The 19244-nt window shown below is 41.1% G+C and overlaps 1 protein-coding gene across 4 annotated transcripts in view; it reads right to left on the minus strand.

Moving 5' to 3' along the window:
• Positions 1 to 856: 856 nt before the first annotated feature.
• RAD51B (RAD51 paralog B) overlaps positions 857 to 19244 on the minus strand; it is a 397362-nt gene continuing 378974 nt past the window's right edge. For 3 of the 4 annotated variants that reach the window (XM_077180324.1, XM_077180322.1, XM_077180326.1), the window contains one exon: positions 857 to 1241. In XM_077180324.1, coding sequence (XP_077036439.1) covers positions 1218 to 1241 — 24 coding nt within the window. In that variant the 3' untranslated portion in view covers positions 857 to 1217. Of the gene's footprint in view, positions 1242 to 2333; positions 2395 to 19244 lie in introns of all 4 variants that reach the window. The other variant, XM_077180323.1, reaches the window with a different exon arrangement.

Genomic DNA, 19244 nt, shown 5'->3' on the forward strand with positions numbered 1-19244 from the left:
CCTGTCTGGTGGCTGGGAGTAATGCAACATCAGCTTCCACATCTCTGGCACTACCAGCCTTAACAGTGTGCAGTACTTTTTAGTAGGGGCCACGTGCTCCCAGGAACTCTCTCGTCACCCCCAGACTGCCCAGCAAACAGCAGATGGCAACCTGCCTGCCTGGCTGCCCCAGGTGGCCTCACTGCAGCTCATTTCCTTGCTGGGTTACTTCAGCTACTTCAGCACTACTTCAGACCTCTCATATTTCTGTACAATTCTCAAGAGGGTGCTCAGGGAGGCTTTCCCTGTGATGGCAGAGGACAGAAGCAGCCTCTCAGGCCAATGGTGCCTTCAGCAGCAGCTGGCACTAACTGAACCCATGGCTTTCGTGTAGGCTTGAGAGCCAGGAACACATCCTGATCACAGCACAGCCAGTGATGCTTTTAGTGGCCTTGAGCAAGTCATACATTCTCTAAGTCTGTAAGGTGAGTAAACAGTTCTGTGGTTTGCAGTCATGTTGTGAATACTTCAAAAGTGCTTTGAAGACAGAGAAAGCTGAGCAGCTGTAATACACATTGATCTTCCCACTGTTTAGATTGCTACCTGTTCTCCTAACATTCTGAACAGTCTGAGCCCAGCTATTTGTAACTCTTACATCATTTCCAAGTGAGTTACTGGAGTAAGTACTTACTGTACTATTGCTTTGTAATCAAGCCACTGAGTAGGCTTATCATTCTCTTAAAAAAAAGAAGTGAACATTTCACAGTGTTTTGGGCTGTGGACACTCCTGTGCTTGGCCATTGGTTCCTCCAAACTGATGAGATGGTGAGGTGAATTAGGAACACACATGTGGCCTACACTTCTTCAGTACCATGTATGTTCTTCAGAGGCTTTTATTATTAGGTCACTTAAATTAACCTAAACAAAAGACAGGTTTTTCTTAAGTTCAGAGTTAAGTATGGCCCCACATATAGAAAGAACAGCACTTGCTTTTAAAGTCAGTCTTTGAAGAGATGAAAGAAGAAGAATGTTCAATCTCTGCTTCACCAGATTTTTGAAAACCAATGTCATCATTCCTTCAAGTCTTTGGGGAGGTTTCATTTGTCCTTTCTATAGATTTGATGTATTTCTTGAAGTCTCACCAGTAGTGCTGGGTAAAGCAGCATCATGTAAAGTATCTTTCAAGGCAGTGTTCCTCACTCGTATGGGCTGCAGGGCAGGATTGGTTCCTTCCCAAACTAAATTAGTTTGATCCTTTCGATCTGAAACACACAATAAAGACAAGACACCTCAATCACAATATTTCTGAATGAGATTGCAAAGTTGCCATTTCCTCCAGCAAACAACCACTTGGAAACCCATTTAATACACAAAAGAAATCAAGGTAATAAGTTCACTATGAACTAATGGTACAGATCTGTTGAAAATGGACTGACGTGCATGTAATGATCCTCTTTTTTCTGCCTGTCTGGTTGTCCTTCTAGTTACCAGTGTAAGTAGATCACTCTCCTTCTCATTCTGGCTGGCAAACTTTCTGATGTGCTCTAGAGCCAAACTTTAGACTGTTCGAGGCCCCTTTACCATTCTTTGCCAGAGCTCTCCAAAGGCCAGCATGTACTTGCTGAGAATACTGTACTTGCTAGGGTACTTGCACCACCCTAATTTTCCAATAAAACTGATTTTTCGTAGCCAGTACCTATGAACAGAGAATGGTATGTGCAAGAAGATGGACATTCTCTACTACAGCTCATGTTTGACAGTTCAAACACATATTCTAGAGTTAAAGAGAGCACATCTAATTGCAATATGTTTTCTAACTAACAGCAAATTGCCTTGGATTCAGAGAGAATATTATGGCTCCACTTTACATGCTTTATTAATACCTAGGCTGAGATCAGAGCCTGCTCCCAACCAGTATAATCTGCTCCTCTTCTAGTCTTAGACCTCTGTCATTGACAGACTGTAAAGTGCTTTGGGATGAACCAGTCTCTTTGTAAAGAAAGGATATTATATGACTGTGATTAGACACTTTATGTAGAAAACAGGCTGTTGTTTGTGAGAGGAAATATTTAAAACCAAAATGAAAGCCTTCCTGAGCAACCTGCAAGGTGACGAACATAAACTGAAGAAACACACACAGTTAGCAGGACCAAAATATCCAAGGTACCAAGCATCAGTCAGATCATGTCATGTCCTCAGGTTTGCTGCTATTAACTGTGTTGCAAGGCATCTCAGGCCTATTCAAATATGTATTTCTCTTCCAGTCTCTGCAGCTGACCCACTGAGACAAACTCCATCATAGCACAGAGAGCCCTCAGGTGCCTGAAGGACTCTGCAGAACAGCCAGCTCCTACCTGGGATGATTCCTACTGTGCTTGAAGAAGCTTGAAGAAAGCTTGAAGAAAGTCAATAAACCTGAAAGGAGGAAAGTAGAAGGCAGGATATTTCACAGTAAGAAGCCATGATTAACAGAGGTGATATTGTAGAAAAAACACAAGGCTTATTACACAGATTGTCAAAGTAAGCTGTGTCTCAGTTTTCCTCTTGCTCTTTAGCCCTATTTTTTAACTATACCAAAAAGCAACTACACTAGAAAAGAGCTGCTCCTATAGCTGTCCTGGTATAACCATACTGACAATGATGATAACTCTCATTTCCCATATTCCTCAAGGGAAATATGCTACACTGACAAAAGCACCTCTAAGACTGTTTAAAACAGCTTTGGTATTTACTACAAGACACCTAAAGCCCTACCCAACTGTACTTAATGTTAATATAAAGCTGGCTTGACAACCCCAAAAATGTATAGGGAGTCCTTCTGTGAATTTACTGGGAGAGAATAAGTGAAGTTTTCTATACTCCATCTAGCTTTGGGAGACAGCTGACAGGAAATGTATCTGAGAACCGATTTCAATAAAAAGATAGGAAAGAATAAGAAAACTATTCTTTCCAAAGAAACAGATCATAGTGAGCCTGTGAGAAGTCTATATTCTCATCCTATTCAAACAAACAAACAAACAAATCCCCAAGCCCTACTCTCTAAGCAAGGGAACAGAAAATACCACCTGTCTTCAAGGACAATCCAGGCATTCCATAGTCATGATATACTAGGCTTATGAACATTGTCATTCTTAGTGCATAGAAGATAACAAAAAATAGTTTTGTGGAGTCATATTAGCCAACTACATTTCTGAGCTTTAGATAGCCCAGTAAATGTGCATTTTCAATATGCTGTCTCTTTTTGCTTACTTGTTTGTTTCTGTTAAACCATGATGTTTAAAACAAATCACAGGAATCTTGGAAGTCTGTTTAACAGCACTGCATTTGAACAGTATCACTCAGGAATTCCAGGCAAAATGAGTCTCAGGTTTTGTAAAGTGGATGACCATAGTTTTTAACTACAAGAGTACCATAGCTTTTTTCTAGTTTTCAGTAAGGTCTATTTTCTACCAAACAGAGTTTGTATAGGAAGGTATGTATGATACCACCCATCCATAATCACAAATTATAAAACATAACGCAGTTTTTTTTTTCTGGAATAACTGCTGGTTACTAATAGGTGCTGAACAGTTCCCATTGATTTTGTGTGGAATAGCAATACCCAGTTGTATCTGCACCTGAAGCAGGCCTATGTGCTACATAAAACTGCTTAGATTTCTACACAGGCTCTGATTTGATCTTTTGTTATCTTCTCCAAGTGATTCAACTTGGAGAAGTGGCCTGGTTATATCATTATAAGCAAGGACATGTAACTCTTTCATGGGGCTAGAAGCCATTGCAAAGTTATTTGTACTGAACATATGCAAATCAGCTTCAGTTTGAGGTAGTCTGGGGGAAGTCTGGGGGGGATTTCCCTGCTTTATGTAATCATTGTTGCTTCTTAGCTTCCTCTATTCACATAGCCAGGAGACATAGGCTTGACACTGCTTGGTAGTTTCTCAAACTCAATTTGAAAGCAAATGTCATGTGCTCAGTGACCTACAGCAGTCCTATGGCTTTCAGTAAATCCTCAGCTGCTGCTGCAGTCACATCTGGAATGAAGGAGGCCTGAAGGAGCAGTAGGGGAATAATGCTACAGACTTCATTTGCTGGCATACTTTGACAATGGTCAGCAGCCAGGAGGATCTGTGTGCTATCCCTCAGATCTAACTCAGGCCTAGCCAGAGCCCTGATTTCTCAATCCTCAATCCACACAGAGTGAGGCACCTTATATGTGGTGAGTGCTGTCAGCTCACTCTGCAGACTGCAGGGCACTTACGAGGCCCCTGCACACCAGGCTGCAAGCACACAGAACTGGCTGCCCTCACCTCCCCATGTGGAGGTGAGGAACAACACTCACCTTACACCATCTGCTCAGGTGTCTCCAGGCCCACCAAAGATATTCACTGAAATTACAGGCTGGACAGGTAGAAGCTTCAAGGCAAGTAAGAGAAACCCTCTATGTCTTAGCAGCCCACAGAGAGTTCTGACACCCAGGTAAGCCTGCTCAGGGCTCTGCTGGGTATCACTCCCCACAATGTCTATCATGCTGTACACATTGTGGTGTTATGATTCCAAACTGGAAGATTTATAATTCAGCAACTATTGAGATTCTGAGAAACACACTTACTGAAAACCACTAAGCTAAGGGAAATAGGACAGGTGAAGTAAGCCTGGTGGCACTGTGGAGGAAGGAAATCTCCCTGCAGTGTGCTGATAAGAGTGTGCTTCATATATACAGTGTTCAATCTGGACAATCTGCAACTGGGAAAACACAGGCTAGCTGAAGGAAATTCAACTCTGGGCCCTAGGGACTGAATTGGTCTGTTAAAATGCTTTGTTGGTTTTATTTATCACTGCTTAATTAGGATGCTTGACCAACACACTGGAAAGATAGTAACTGTTAAATATTCAACAAGCTGACCTTTCAGTTACAATATTGCAATTCTGAATAAAGTTCATGGAAAGTTTGTCCTTCCTAGGTACTCCAACAAAGCCAAAGGGAACTAGATTGTGCCAAAAAAATAAAAAAGTAAGAAAAAAGTAGGGCAGTACTGTGGAGACCTGCTTAAAAATCCAAGTCTTGCTATGGGCTCATTGAATGATCTCAGACAAGTTGTTTCCTGCCCTGTGCTTCAATTTTTTCCATCTGTAAAAAGAGTACAACAATGTTGATCTTCCTTGTAAATCGCTGAGATGAATGACTAAAAAAGCAGTAATATATTATTAATTACTTATTATTTCTGAGGAAGAAAAAGCAAAGAGAAGAAGTCATCAATCTTTCAGGGTTTTCTCAATCCTCAAAAAAAAAAAAAGCACAACAGAATGTGAATTTCACACAACAGAAACTTTTGGCAAATTACCTTTAAGAAGAAATAGTGGGTATACAATTAAAAGAAAGTTTAAAGTGAGCAGACACTCAGGAAAACACTCCAGATGGTGAAATGAGTTAGGCTGCAGAGCAGGCTCCCACAGGAAGAGATGAAACCCCCATTGTTTGAGACATGTGAAACTGAATTCCTCAAAGTGCTGGTATATACAATACAAGGAATCATTCTACACTGTCTCAAAGTACAGTGGCACTGTGATGACTTGAGAGAACTGCACCTTCCATTTCTTCAATTTCAAGAGAGAAATGACTCTGACTATGGAGAGCTGCAGACTCCTTTATCAATATAGTATCTGAGGAACATCTTCTGAGGAGTAACTACACTGTGTTTTTGCAGGAGATGGATTCATTAACCCTTAACAGATCTTTCACATTCCTAATTCTGATGTCTGAACTTTGTATGTTGAAGAGGGGAAAGAAAGCCCCCCATTCTCTGGGAATTAGTGTGCATCCTACTATTTATTTCCTTTATTACAATCTAAAGAGAAACTGAGTGGCTTGATTTTTACAGGCAGTGGTTTGCAGAAGAAATACCATTATTTTAATGGGAACCAAATGAGCAATCATTACATAAATGGCATTATGAGACATGGAACTAATGCTGAAATGTTAAATGCTTGGGTGAAACTCATCATGATGGGAACTGACAGCAGTGTGCTGGAAATTGGGGTCTCTCCACACTCAAGATACTTCTGCAAACATTCCCCAGTGCTGTTAATGCTAGTTCAGCTCCTCTGGAGGTAGCTCTGGAGGGCATCTGACTTCTTCTGTTGTTACTGGCTTAAAATCTTAAGGCCATCTCTGAAATCCAAATTCAGAGCTTTGGGCCAGTTTTATTGATAGAACTTGGTTAACTGTTTGGAGCAGGTAGAACAAGAAAACTTTTTAAAAGGAGCTGGAATTAGAGTTTTAATATCTTCATTTCCTCTTGGTCTCATACCTGCTGGTAGACAAAAACATGCTGTGAATTGATTCAGTTGGCAGATGAGCACTAGTGATCCTGTTTTACTCTATTCACTTGGGCAGGACAGCCATGGAGTGCTCCTGACCCATTCTCAGCTCCTTGGGCAGGAGAGCTGGTGCCAGGACCAGCAGGAGGTGCAGCCCAGCATGCCTTGCCTGCAGCCTCCACCATGGAGGGCTGGCACTGCCTCTGCTTCCTCCACCCCGTTCCTGGCCAGAGACTCAGCAATTTCCTCAGGAATGAATCATGAACAAAAAACCAAACAAAAGCTATTTAAGAAGGTTTCGTCTCCCTCTGGAACGGTCCTGAGCAGTATCATATTCCTGACAGTTTATTCTTCAAGAATTTAGTCATCTAAGGTTACAGTGACTCATGTGATGAACCTTCTGCCCATTTCCTGGAAAGAGTCTTGCATGGTTCTCTACACCTTGTGCCATTTTCCTTCAGGGTCTCAGTTCTCACTTCATTTTTATATAGTTCAGCTTTTCTTCAATTTTAGGGTGGAGGAAGAAAGCAAAAATTTCTTGAGTGTACTCAAATTTACAATGTAACCAGAAAGCAGTGAGGTGAAAGAAACATCTGGAAAATAAAGATGGATACTGAACCAGAGAATCTCTTTTGGAAGTAGTTGCCTCTTGGGCTGAAATCTGGTTAGAAGGAGCTGCTCTATAAAGTGCTGTGTGGTCCAATATGATCATGAATTTACCAGGGCTGTACCCTGTAAAATATTTGAGGGCTCTCTCAGATCATTGCTTGGGTAGGTGTGACTCACCCTGGGCAAATGCCACTGATGACAAGCACCCTGACACAAAATATTGAATGAATTGTGCTGGATGGGTACCAAAGTAACCATTTTACATACTTGGGCCAATCTGAAAGAAACTTCTGTGCAGAAAACAACTGCTTCCTTTCCCTAATGGAAGTTCAAAAGCTGCTCACAAAGAGCTTGAAGGATACTTCAGCAAACTCTGATCTAAGTGGGGTTGTGCTATGCCTACAGCAGACAGCTGCCTGGACATCAGCAATGCCCAGACCATCCCTTATAACCCATACAGAAGTGATACCGCTGCATGTTTATATTACAGCTAAAGCAGGGAGTGGGGGTTTAGTGTTCCTGATAAAATATCCAGAAACATGTGAGAGTCTGAGCGCATCAACTTAATTTCCAAAGTGTGAAACAGCTCAGCAGCAGTGCCAGTGCACAGGACAGATCAACTCCTTCTACACCTAAGGGGACAGAGAAAGCATTCTGACTTACACTAACTTGCAGCAGAGATAGTTAAGGAATCTGCAGATCTGTCTGACAGGCCCAACATGTCCAGTGTCCTTACAGGATGATTTCAGTGGTCAGTTATACCAGTGTAGCTGGCATGTGTACTGGTGTGTGTGTGTACGTATATGTATGTATGTGTGTATATATATACAGACACACACGTCAGTACATATACACTGACATGCATCAGAAGTCTGTTCCCTCTAAAGGGATATAGTGCCAGGCCAAAGCTGGCCTGACATTCTTCTTTTTTTTTAAAAAAGTAAACTTCTACAAGCCCTGATTCCAACAGAAATGTTTCCATGATTTATTTTAAGAAGAGAACATTCCCCTGCAGTGCTCACCGCAACCCAAACATTGCAGCACTGTGCAAGAGCATGAGAATCAGAGAGGAAACTTAAGAATCTATTTTCACTGCTTCAGAAGAGAAATAAAAAGAGCAAACAAACAGGAAAAGCAGTGAAAAATAAATTTTATTTTAGTGGTGGCTGTAGTGTTATCTGCAATATAGCTAAGGAGAGTAGACTTGAAGCATGCAGGCATTTCTATTGATTTCTGCAAGACATGACTAAATGTGTGATGGGCACTTGTGGGAGCCATCTACATTGTAAAAAAGAGATTTTTTTTTCTTGGGTTCACCCTTCCTTCTCCTCACACCTTACCTTTCACATCTGAGAAACTGAACAGTAGACCAGAAGAAATTGCCTCACTGTTTTCAAATCTAGAAAATAATTCAAAGCATGGGCAAGCTATGCAGAGAACAAATTCCTCATTGGTGGGCGAGCACTTAGATCTTGAAAGTAATGGGAAGAGTCCTTCCTCTAAATATCTGGAGCCCTCTATTGTACAGAAAGAGGCACCAGCCCTCAGTGCTACTGTTTGTTTCTTTGCTCAAATTTGCAACAACCAGCAAGACTTAGAAGGAAAAGAAGGGGCATATGTTAAGAGAAAGAACAAATGAGCAAACACAAGTTCCTGGCATAACTACTGGCTGCAAGCACACATGCCTGCAGACATGCACACACAGCACACAGTGCCTCAGTCTGAAAGATCTGTGTACTGAAGACAGAGAAAAAAGTGAGTGAAGCCTGCTCAAAAGGAACCATAAAGACTGATCTTGTGGCAGATTAGTGATTTCACCAGAAAGTTTTTGGAAGCCGTAAACAGGAAATGGTTAAGTAAAAGCAGGTGGAGCATGCTGATTGCAGGAAAAACGCAGGAAATTGCTGAGTGTCTGAATGGATGCAAAAAAACCTGCTCTTTTGCTCAGATCTTGGCACTCACTGTAGGCCCATCCCACCTTCTCCTGGTCCTCCCGCTCTACCTTTATCTTCCCAAGCTACAGTCTCAAAGTCTGCAAACAACTTTTGCTTGAGTAATCTGCTCTTCTTGAAATTTGAAACCAATTCAGGAGAGTTGGGAGGTTCTGCTTGGAAGGCAAGAAACAAGAAGGACTCACCTAGTTCAACAAGAATGAGTCAGAAGTACCCAGCAGTACCCACTGCCTGCCAGGAGTTTCAGGTCTGAGGAGCCTGAACAGCATCTCTGGCTACTGCCCCAAGGGCTGAATTCCCAAGTGTATTTAGTAGAAGAGTCAATCAGAGAAACATTACTCCTCTGGTCCCTTCCATTCAAGAGGGCTCCCAAAGCCCTAAGCTGTAGGGATAATTCTCCATCTCCACTGAATCACAGTCCCTTCTGGGAGAGAGCACTGCAGCTGTTTAATAGCTCAGAGCAACAGCACACAAGCAGATGGAAAAGAAAGTGAAATATGCAAGAGGCATTTTTTCCACTTTCCTTCTAACCTTTCCTCTCTCCTCCTCGTCCACAGCCATTTGTGCCAATTCCAGACTACTCCACATGTGTCACCAGCCTGCAGAGGCTTGGCTCTGGAGATAGGGGTCTGCTTGCCAATTGCAGCCTTCCCAGTGCTTTCAGACCCAAGGGTCAAGTTCCTGCTGCCACACTCTCATCCCTGGCTGTGCTGCCAGATGTGCTGCAGGATGAAGTGCAGACATGCTGGTAAGAAACAATTCTGCTTTCTTCTAGAAGAGAAGGATGCTGATGTAAAATTGCTTAACATACACAAGACACACTTGCCTTCAAAGTATACTAAAAGTCACTTTAATGCTGTGAGAAAAGTGAAGAAGTACATGGATTAGTTTGAATCATTTTGACCTTGACTACATCTTAAGTATTGGATGGTAAAGCTCTGTTGGCAAACTCTCACTTAGATATTTCTCCTCCTCTCCTACACATACATTAAAAAAAAATCTGTTTCTTCTTATATTCTGAGCAAAGAATGGCAAATGAGCAACCATGGAGTTACAACTACACAAACAAAAAGATTTTTCTGGCAGAGAAATCTTGCAAGAAAATCCTGCTCTTTTTTGACATTGTTATTTTGGCAAAATTTACCAGGTGTTACTGGGAGTTCAAGCTTTTACTGCCTTTTCTGTATCTTTTAAAACAGAGAGTTATTCTACACAACCTAACACTTTTAAAGTTCAAACTCTTAAATCCTAGTCTAGACAGGACCTTTGGGAGTAAGGTTTAAACTCACCCTGAGCAATCTCCCATATCCCACACTTCTGCCCAGGCCAAACCTTCCTGGGAATGTCCTCAGAACAGTTGTGATCAGGGACCAGCACTCCATACTGCTGCCCCCATGGGAGGAAAGAGGTGGCACTGCCAAGGAAAAGTTGGTATGACACCTTCTGCAAGTGCCACCACACTTGTTTAGGTTGCCATGGGACAGAAGTGGACAGAGACGATGTGTGCTATCAGCTTCAGGTTAACTTCAGGTAGTTAAACCTGGACACTGACTTCCAGGAGAAAAGAGTCTGTGATTCATACAAATCTAAGAAACGGAGAGAAAATAATTGGAATGGGCTGAAAAAAATATAAACAGGTACCTCTTTCCTGCTCTTTTCACAGTTTCAGCTTTCCTGCATCCTTACTCACATTTTTTTGCACTTAAGTTGTTGAGAAAATTAGCAGGAATGAGGTTCCTGGTATAATTACAGTTTGCTGAGAAAATCACAGCCCACAGCAGTGATTCCTTTAGTGCTAGAGACAGATGTTGCAGAAGTCTAATCACAGGCTTCCCACTAACCAGCCCTGAGTCTAATCTGTCATCAGCTGAGAGGCCGCTGGCTCCCACCATGTGTGTGAACCCCAGCTGCTGAGCTGGATCCTCTCCCCTCATGCAGAGCCAGGCAGTGCCAGAAGGAGGGCATGTTTCCATTCACTCCCTGCCCACAGTTACAGAGATACCACAACTTCAATGTGCTGCTTATCTCTCCTCCAGGCCTAGTATCAAAGCCTTGCTGGAAAGGGCTCAAGTGGTTGTTTTCAACTTATAGTGTGTAGTGACTGCAGTTCAAAAATACAATTTGAGATAAGTTGAAGGAGAGGCTTAGTAAGAATGGCCTGTAGCTAATTTGTCCTTCCAAAATGTGTGGTATTTTCTGCCTCCTAAGAGGACAAGGCTGCGCTCAGTGATGGGTCACATAACCTGTTAATAACAACAAGACCCAAAAGTGGATGAGTGCTGATGAGCGCAGAAATAGGAGGAAGAGAGCAAAGCAGAACTGTGCATATTGAAAAAGGTCAGGAAAGGGCATACATGCAAGAGGGGATTGAACAAATCTCTCCTACGTGTTACAGGCAGATGACATTGCCACTAAATGTTTTGTATCTGACATCCAAAGAGCATTGGGCCACTAAGAGCACCTGGCCATATCTTTGAGCTTCTCTATTGTGGTGAAAGAATCTCAAAAATCAACAGATCCCATCAGTTCAGAAGTGCCCCTGTGCAGGCAAAACTCACCGTGGTACTGGATTAACATCTTTAGATTGGATTCTGGTCGTGGAAGGAAATTGGCTGAAGGAGTCTATTTCAAAGGCACATTACTGCAGCATACAGAACCAGAGAGAACTGGGAAAGTCCTTAGGCTGGTAAGGACTTCCAGCATCTGTAAAGTTAACAAGTGCCCTGAAGTAACAGGGGAGATGGTAGGTGGGGAGGCATAGATTAAACAACTGTGTTTTGCATAAGGAGCTCTTAAGCAAGGCATAGGGGAACTGAGTTGGTCATCATTTCTGGTCAGAAGCAAAAGCATATTAAACAAGCTGACTTTCTGAAACAGCCTGTGGCCAACTCAATTCTTTGTGTTTAGCTTTTTCCGAATCTGCACACGGTAGCTGGGCACACACTATAATAATTCTCACCAGATCTCTGCAGTAAAGGTGTGCAGGGCAGCACCTCAGCCACTGACAGATCGAGGGAAACAAAGTGTAGCATGATGTGTCAGAGAGGGGGAAGAAGTGACTCATATGGGAAGAAAAACAAAGCAAAGATGAACATGGAGCATAAGAGAAGTGGCAGACTGTTGGCTGTAAATCAGTTTTCTTGCACTCAGAAGGGTGGGTATTATGGTGAGAGAAGCTGTACTTGACAGTAATGGAAGTTCAAGGAAGTTTGATTAAGATTAAATGTCAGTCACATGCCAACTCAGAAAAGAGGCCTTAAGACTAAAATCAAAGACCGGAAGTGACTAAGTAGGTCAGAAGCTGTGGGTAGTGAGCTGCACAGATTAAGTGGGACTTGGAGCAACTGAGTTAGCTCTGCTAAGTGATAACAACACAATGTCACCAAGTTTAACAGATCTGACTCTGAGATCACCTTCAAGGCCTTGATAGCAAATCAGAGATTGCTGAGTCCTAGCTGTATCTACATCAGAGCAAATGCTGTATCTGTTTTAACAAGAGATCTCTTTTACAGTCACTTTTTGACCCTGCCAAGCTTCCTGTAAATATAGTGCTGTTTTGTCTGTACAGGATTTCTTCTTGAGGAGCTGGGAAAAATGAACTGACTAATAGAAACCGTGAGACCGAGAAGGGCTGCTACTGCAGGTTGAAAAGACAGATGCAATGGAGAAACTTCTTTCAACTCCTCAATTCAGCAAGTCTTTGATTCGAGAGCTTTGTTCTCATCCAGGGCAGCCAGAAGAGAACAGTCACCTTGTATTTTTGTACCTGATGAGAAAACTCCAGATTGTGTGTGTGCATTGGGAAAATTCAATGTGTGTCTATTCCAACTTCAAAGAGGCTTTCAGTGCTCTTTGAGATGTAGGGTGTGAGGAAGGGTGAGAACTGCTAATGCTAGCCCCATCCTCATTAAATCTTTGCCCTCTCCGGAGCAAGCATGCAAGTGGAGAGAATAGATGATATGCATGAGCAACTGAGCATCTGTGATCTCATGACCTTTGACTGTTGTATTATGGGAAATGTATTCTCTGGTTGCTATGCTTTTCTAATTCATTTGTATTTTCCTTCAGTGACTCTCTTGTATTTTCTTTGGTGCTCCTGCGTAACGGTTTCAAGGAACCACAGATATCTCCAAGTTAAGCATGCATACAATGGCTTTAATTAAATGTTTGTGGGTATCCCACAGTAAAGCAGGGGAAAGGGAAAGCAAACAGTTCTGTACTTACTTGTACCTATCCCTTCTGAGCCCTGCCTTGGGTGGAAGCATCAGCACTATTGCCTTTAAAGCCTATTTCTAAGCTATTGTGAAATGAAGGGCATCAGGTCCTGCTGCTCTGCATGCAAGCACTTCAGGCATTTCACTCTCATAAAAAAGCTACAGGTCACCTGTGAAAGGTACAATGCTAAGATATTTTACACTAGGCTAGAGGAAATAAAAAATAAACTAAGGGAGGCACTTCTTTGCTCCACTTACAAAAATTGAAGACTAAAATTAAAAATATCCTTAACCATTCCTTAAAATACACTAAGATGCTATTGGAAGAGTAGCATAAAAGCAAAGATTTTGGTCTTCTTTGATATTCTGATATTAATATTTTCTGTTCTCTGTGCCATTAGCACAATCTCACTCTTGACGCCACCCTCTAGAATGAAATAATTATAATTATTGTTATTGTTATTATTTTATATGGGAATCTTCACTTCTTTTATAAGCAGTTAGCTACATTTTTCTTATGTATAGAAGAAATCTGTGAAGAAATTTATTTCCATTTCAGGCATTTAAAATAAATATACATGAGGCAAATGAAATTTGGAAGGGAAACTTTCATCACGCAAAGATGGAGGAATACGAGAAATAAGAGACGGGATACAAAGGTTATTGGTTAGTTCTTTGAGTCAAATACAACTGAATTCACAGCACATTAAGTGTTTAGAGGAAGAATCTTTCTCTTGTATGATTTGGAATAGTCAGCAGTATGTGCAAAGATAACTAAGAGGTCTAACACTAACAATTATTGCTAATATTTAGCACTAGTATAAAGTACTTGTCTGGAGCTTTTCAATGACTGACGTCACTATTAGTTCAGAGTTGATACAAACTAATGTAAAACTGCTTTAACAGAGCTGTACATATTTTATTGCAAATCCATCCACCCTTTTTAGTGGCTCTCGGAGACAACATACATCAGAAAATTCAAGAATAATTGCAAGGGTAGAGAGAAAAAATAAAGGCCAATTTGATGGAGAATAAAAAACCCATGCTTCTAACACTGATTTTGGTTATTTCCCCACACTGAGACCAGAGGCATTGCCAGTTTTTGCAGTCTGACATGCTGGATTTGGGCAGAAGTTGAGCAGAGCAGGGGCTGGGTTAGGTTTGCTGGAGCTAGAGCAGGAGTGACTTTTTAGGAGGGAACAGAAAGCACGGGTTGTTTCCCTCACGTAGCAAGGCACAAACAACAACAGGGTTATCTGAGAAGATTGAGAACTGCTGACATTAGAAACAGGAACTGGCATCTGCAAAGTTGAGTAGGAGTGGGATGAAAGCAGTCTGACAAAGCAAAGGAGGAAATGAGAAGGCCAGGGAAGATCTAAAATTGTGAGCAGCTAACAAATGCTGACAAATACTTGTTTCCTCAAGGGTATGATCCTGAGCACATTCAGGCCAACTTGAAGATTCCTACCAGGATTTTTGAGATACTCTAAGTGAAGATTTCTACTCTTTGCCTCTCTCTTTAGCTGTAGTCTGTTTCCACTGCATCTTCAGAAAACGCCTCTCAAAAATACACCTAATTTTGATGATGGCTGACAGTAAAAAAGGTGTATTCTGAAAGTTGTGTGAAGAAAGATCTACACTTCCCCCTCCTTCACTTCTGCCATGTCAGTCTGATGCCTGTATTCCAGTCTGTCAGTTTGGATGGCCAGTGACCTATAGCAAGGATGCAGGGCAGGGTGCACAGAAGGAACACAGCCTGGCCTTTTTTGGGTTTCCATTCTGATAATGGAGGGGTTTGATTTTTGTTGTTTGGTATTCTGAATTATTTACTCAAGCTGTCCTGAGCACGCTACTTACTCTATGTAAAACAAGACCTGGCAGATTCTCAGGTTTATTAGCTCCACTGCTCCATCAGCTTAATTTTTATTCATTGCCTTAGACTTTTCTGTATGCCACATATTTTTTGCTTAGTACTGTTTATTTCCCACCTGTCAGTCTTCACTGTTGCTTCTCTGTTTCCTACTACATCACAGCTGTGAAACTCTCACATCAAAACCCAAGATACTCTTTTGTTTTCCATCCTATCAGGTACTCCAAGGACTACTTCTGCCCTTCTCCTCTAGTGGTAACAGCTTATCTACATCACCAAGGCTAAGGCCAGGAAAATCGATGCCTGATTTTCTCCCAGGGCTGAATTTTTATGGACAGTAATTGGTTACTGTTTTCACCACACAGGTCCCAAAAATACCCACACTAATTAAGGTCCATAGGGATATTGGTGCAGTAATCTTGGGCAATCATAAGTACATTTAGGCTTCTCTAGTTCTTCAGGTTTCATTTCCCTTTAGAATGTTGTATCTATGTTAATTCACCAAATATGTTAAAAACTTGAAGGTAAAGGTCAAAGTTCAGTGCAATCCTTCTATTCTGTGACCTAAGCAGTGCAGTTTACTGACAAATGCTCCCCCAAGTTATTTGTGATAAGGAGAGGGAATTGAAAGAGAAGAAAATAGTGACTGGTGATTTCTTTACAGTCTTTTTATTAGCTTGTTCTAAAAGTAGTTTGGTTCCCCTCAACACACAGAAAAATTCCTATTCCTGACATGAAAGCAGTTGCAAATGATTTAGCAGAGCTTTCTGTACACTATGAATGCAGTGCTCACACTACCTGTCACCCCATCAACACTCCAAACAGACTGAGAAAGAAGAAGAAAGGTTGCAAAATGAGTATAAATACTCTGCATGGAGCCAGTAAGACAGCAAAGTCACAATGGTGAAAAGGAGAATGTCAAAAGTTAATCCCAGGTGTAATACCTCAGAAGTCAGATGCACGTTGTGAGAGGTGCTATTCAGTTAATATTTATGTTTTATTTTCACTCTGTGAACTTTAAGGCAGACCTTAGCCAGTGAAAGCTGAATTCTCTGTAGATGCTTTGCACTACTCTTGTTGTGTTTCCAAGTTTCCTATTCAATAGCACATTTTTTCCCTTGTTTTCAAATGCTTGCTGGAGTCTTAAGACATTTTAAACCTAACAATGAAACACCTGCATTTTATTAAGACTTGAGACTTAAGTTCCACCTCCCTCAGTTTTACTGAAATGTTTCCATTAGACAGGTTAACCCTTTCCTAGTCAGTTTTGCTGTCAAAATGAAGCTATGTGTCTGCTACATATAGCCAAATTCCACACTCCTATACTGTATTTGGAGGAAAAGAAAACCAGCCCTGAGACACACCCAGAGAGCTCCATCCTGTGCTGACTGGAAAAGGGTGCAGAAGCACAGCTGCAGAGGCACAACAGCCCTGGAATGACATGTCTGCTGGTAAAACTTGCAACTGAAATGTTCTTACCAACCATTTTTGTTTCAAGAAATTTTTGAATTGTGTCATTCAGCTAAATGGGAGAACTTTTGTCTGTATCCCTTCCCTTTTGTCATTCCAATGTCTTAAATTAGAAACAGAGCAGCACTCTACAGTGATTTTTGTGCCTGTATGTCCAATAATGTTATTATTCCTATATTCAATTAGAAAAATGGCAGCACGTGAAGTAATTGCCCAAATTCATGCAGCAGTTTAGCAAAAGAGCTGATAAATTCAATTGTCAATGCACTAAGCAACTGTGTTGTTACCCAATTAACTTAACTTCCTGATAAGCAGTTATTTCTAAGTCCACACACATCACAAAGCACTGCAGTGCAAAGAGCAACAGCTGCTGGCTATTTTACCAAATATGATTAGTTCTCTGAAAGCAGGAGAGAGAGTAACTTAATGCAACTAGACAGGGACTGAGGATCTGTACATCATGAGTTCTGATTCCATTCCTGTTGCTATTTATGTGTTTATGGGCATGTAACTTAAGTTTTTTATGACTCAGCTTCTCATCTATGCAAGAGGGAGAGTAATTCTTCACAGCCAGCAGGTGAATCAAGAGGTCATAGACTTCTGAGATGATTCTGAGTCAGTCATTCATCTTAGGGCTTAAGTGGCACACCTATACAGGGCTAATTGGACTAATATGCATCAGACCTGCATGGAGATCACAGATTCAGAGGTTTGGAGATACTCAAATACCATGGCTATACAGCCATACAAATTCCTAGGATAACCAGGTAAGTAAAGAGAAAATTAGTTGCTACCCTGTATATTTACCAGTATATTTAATTGGTGGTTATTATTTACACTGTCTGAGGTATTAGATACTGTTTATACCAATACATCTCTGCAATACTGATACAGGAAATATTATCACATACCCTGGCAGTCATAAAGAAAAAAGTACAAAGTTTGTGCTGACCTTGTAAACAAATAATTTCCACTCATTCATACCTACCAGTACATGATTTCAAATCTGTGTAGGTATCAGTAATCATTGGAAATGGCCTTTATCCCCATGGCAGAGATAGTTGTAGGACATAAGCCTATTGCTATTGCATATAATGTCATATGATGTGGGGATCCAGCAGACTGGCACACGCAGCAGTGAAAGTCATGTGGTGTGAGAGTAGCAGACAGCCCCTACACCCTCATGCCAGCTCTGACCACAGACCAGGAGTGCACACTTGTGTTCCCACTGAGGAGCACACCTTGCCTTGCCTGCTATTAGGGAAGACAAAGGCTGAGCATAATTTATAAAGATAATCTAGCATGGAATTTTTCACATTTGAGATATGACCCATAAGATTTTTACTTTTCCATTCAGTGTAAACATGCATAAATAATCATTCTGAATTGATTTTAAATGTAGAGGTAAACAGCCTTTCAAAGTCTCTCCTTAACCAAATTGGTGTAAATCTCACATTTGTTTGAGTTTACACCCTTTAACTAGCATTAGGAAGCTGTGATTTATATTGCTGTGTAAATCACATCTGCTCATAAGCTGTGGTTTGAAAACATTGCACATCTGGGGTATCAAATGAGTGCAAATTAGAGAATTATATGACATTACCAGGCACTTGCATGCAAATGTAAGCAATGTAAGCTTCATTTTTTACGTAGCATTTGAAGTCATGTTATTACATAGTGTAAACTACAATCATCTACTCTTTACTTAGACAGCAATCCAAACAGAGATTCGTAATCCCTTTGCAATCATGTTCACAGAGCCATATACTCAGGTACCCTGTCAAGAATGTAAGTTACAAACTGTTATGTGCCCTGAAGCATGCTTATGGCCCTTCTTTATAGGTGGCCTGGTCACCATACTCATTACTTTTGAATAAATTAAGAGCAGGGTTTCATATTTTGTAGTTGTGCTTGTTGATAAAAGAATCAGCAATCTGGGAAAACAGAGGTTTTCCAGCTTTACTTCCATCATGTATCTGTGCCTTCTTTTAGAAGTCAGTACCAGATTGATCACAGCCAGCACTTTCTAATCCAGGATCTGGAGGCAGGGGTGGGGAGCTGGTATAATCAATCTCTTTCAACACTGTGAAGGGGGTTGTCCCCTGTGCTGTATTTTTCTTCCTCTGAGTATCTCAAAAGACAGCGTCAGCAAGACTTTCCTCCTTCTATTTCATAGAATTGCTCCTATTTTCACATCTTTTTATGTAAGTACTTTTAAAATCTAGTAATAGCAATGTTCTGCTTTAAATTACAAGTTGATTTCTTTTCAGTCTTGACTGCATTTTTCTTTAGACAAATACTTGTACAGAATTTTCATCAGAGGACCTAACATTACTTATAAGCACCATTAATGAAGCCCAACAAAACAATTATGCAAAAGCTGTTATCGTCTTTATGTTTCATAGTAAATTATAGATAAAGAGTACATGACTCAGTCAAGGTCGTACTGTGAATCAATGATAGCAGTTGGAAATGTAGCCCAGGAACTTTGACATCCACACTTCTGCTGAAACTATGTGCCCCGAAAACACCAGGACTCTCTCAGACCCATTGTGCACTACCAACATTTCTCTCATATCACTGAAGCCTTTTTAGGCTATGAAAATTTAAGAAAAGGAAAAAGAATGTAAATCAGTGTCTGATAGTACATTGTTCTCCCCTCTGAAACTAAAAGACTTTTTCTTGGTTTATTTTTTTCTTGCAGTAGATATTGGCAGGCTGAAAGTTGAAATAAAATAGGAAAAAATAACAAGCATATTTTGAGTGATTACTCAACTGGGGTCCTTTGTGACAGGAAATGCAGCTGCGTGACTAATGGGCCTGACTTTCTCT

Source organism: Agelaius phoeniceus, chromosome 6, assembly GCF_051311805.1.
Source record: "Agelaius phoeniceus isolate bAgePho1 chromosome 6, bAgePho1.hap1, whole genome shotgun sequence".
Lineage (NCBI taxonomy): Eukaryota > Metazoa > Chordata > Aves > Passeriformes > Icteridae > Agelaius > Agelaius phoeniceus.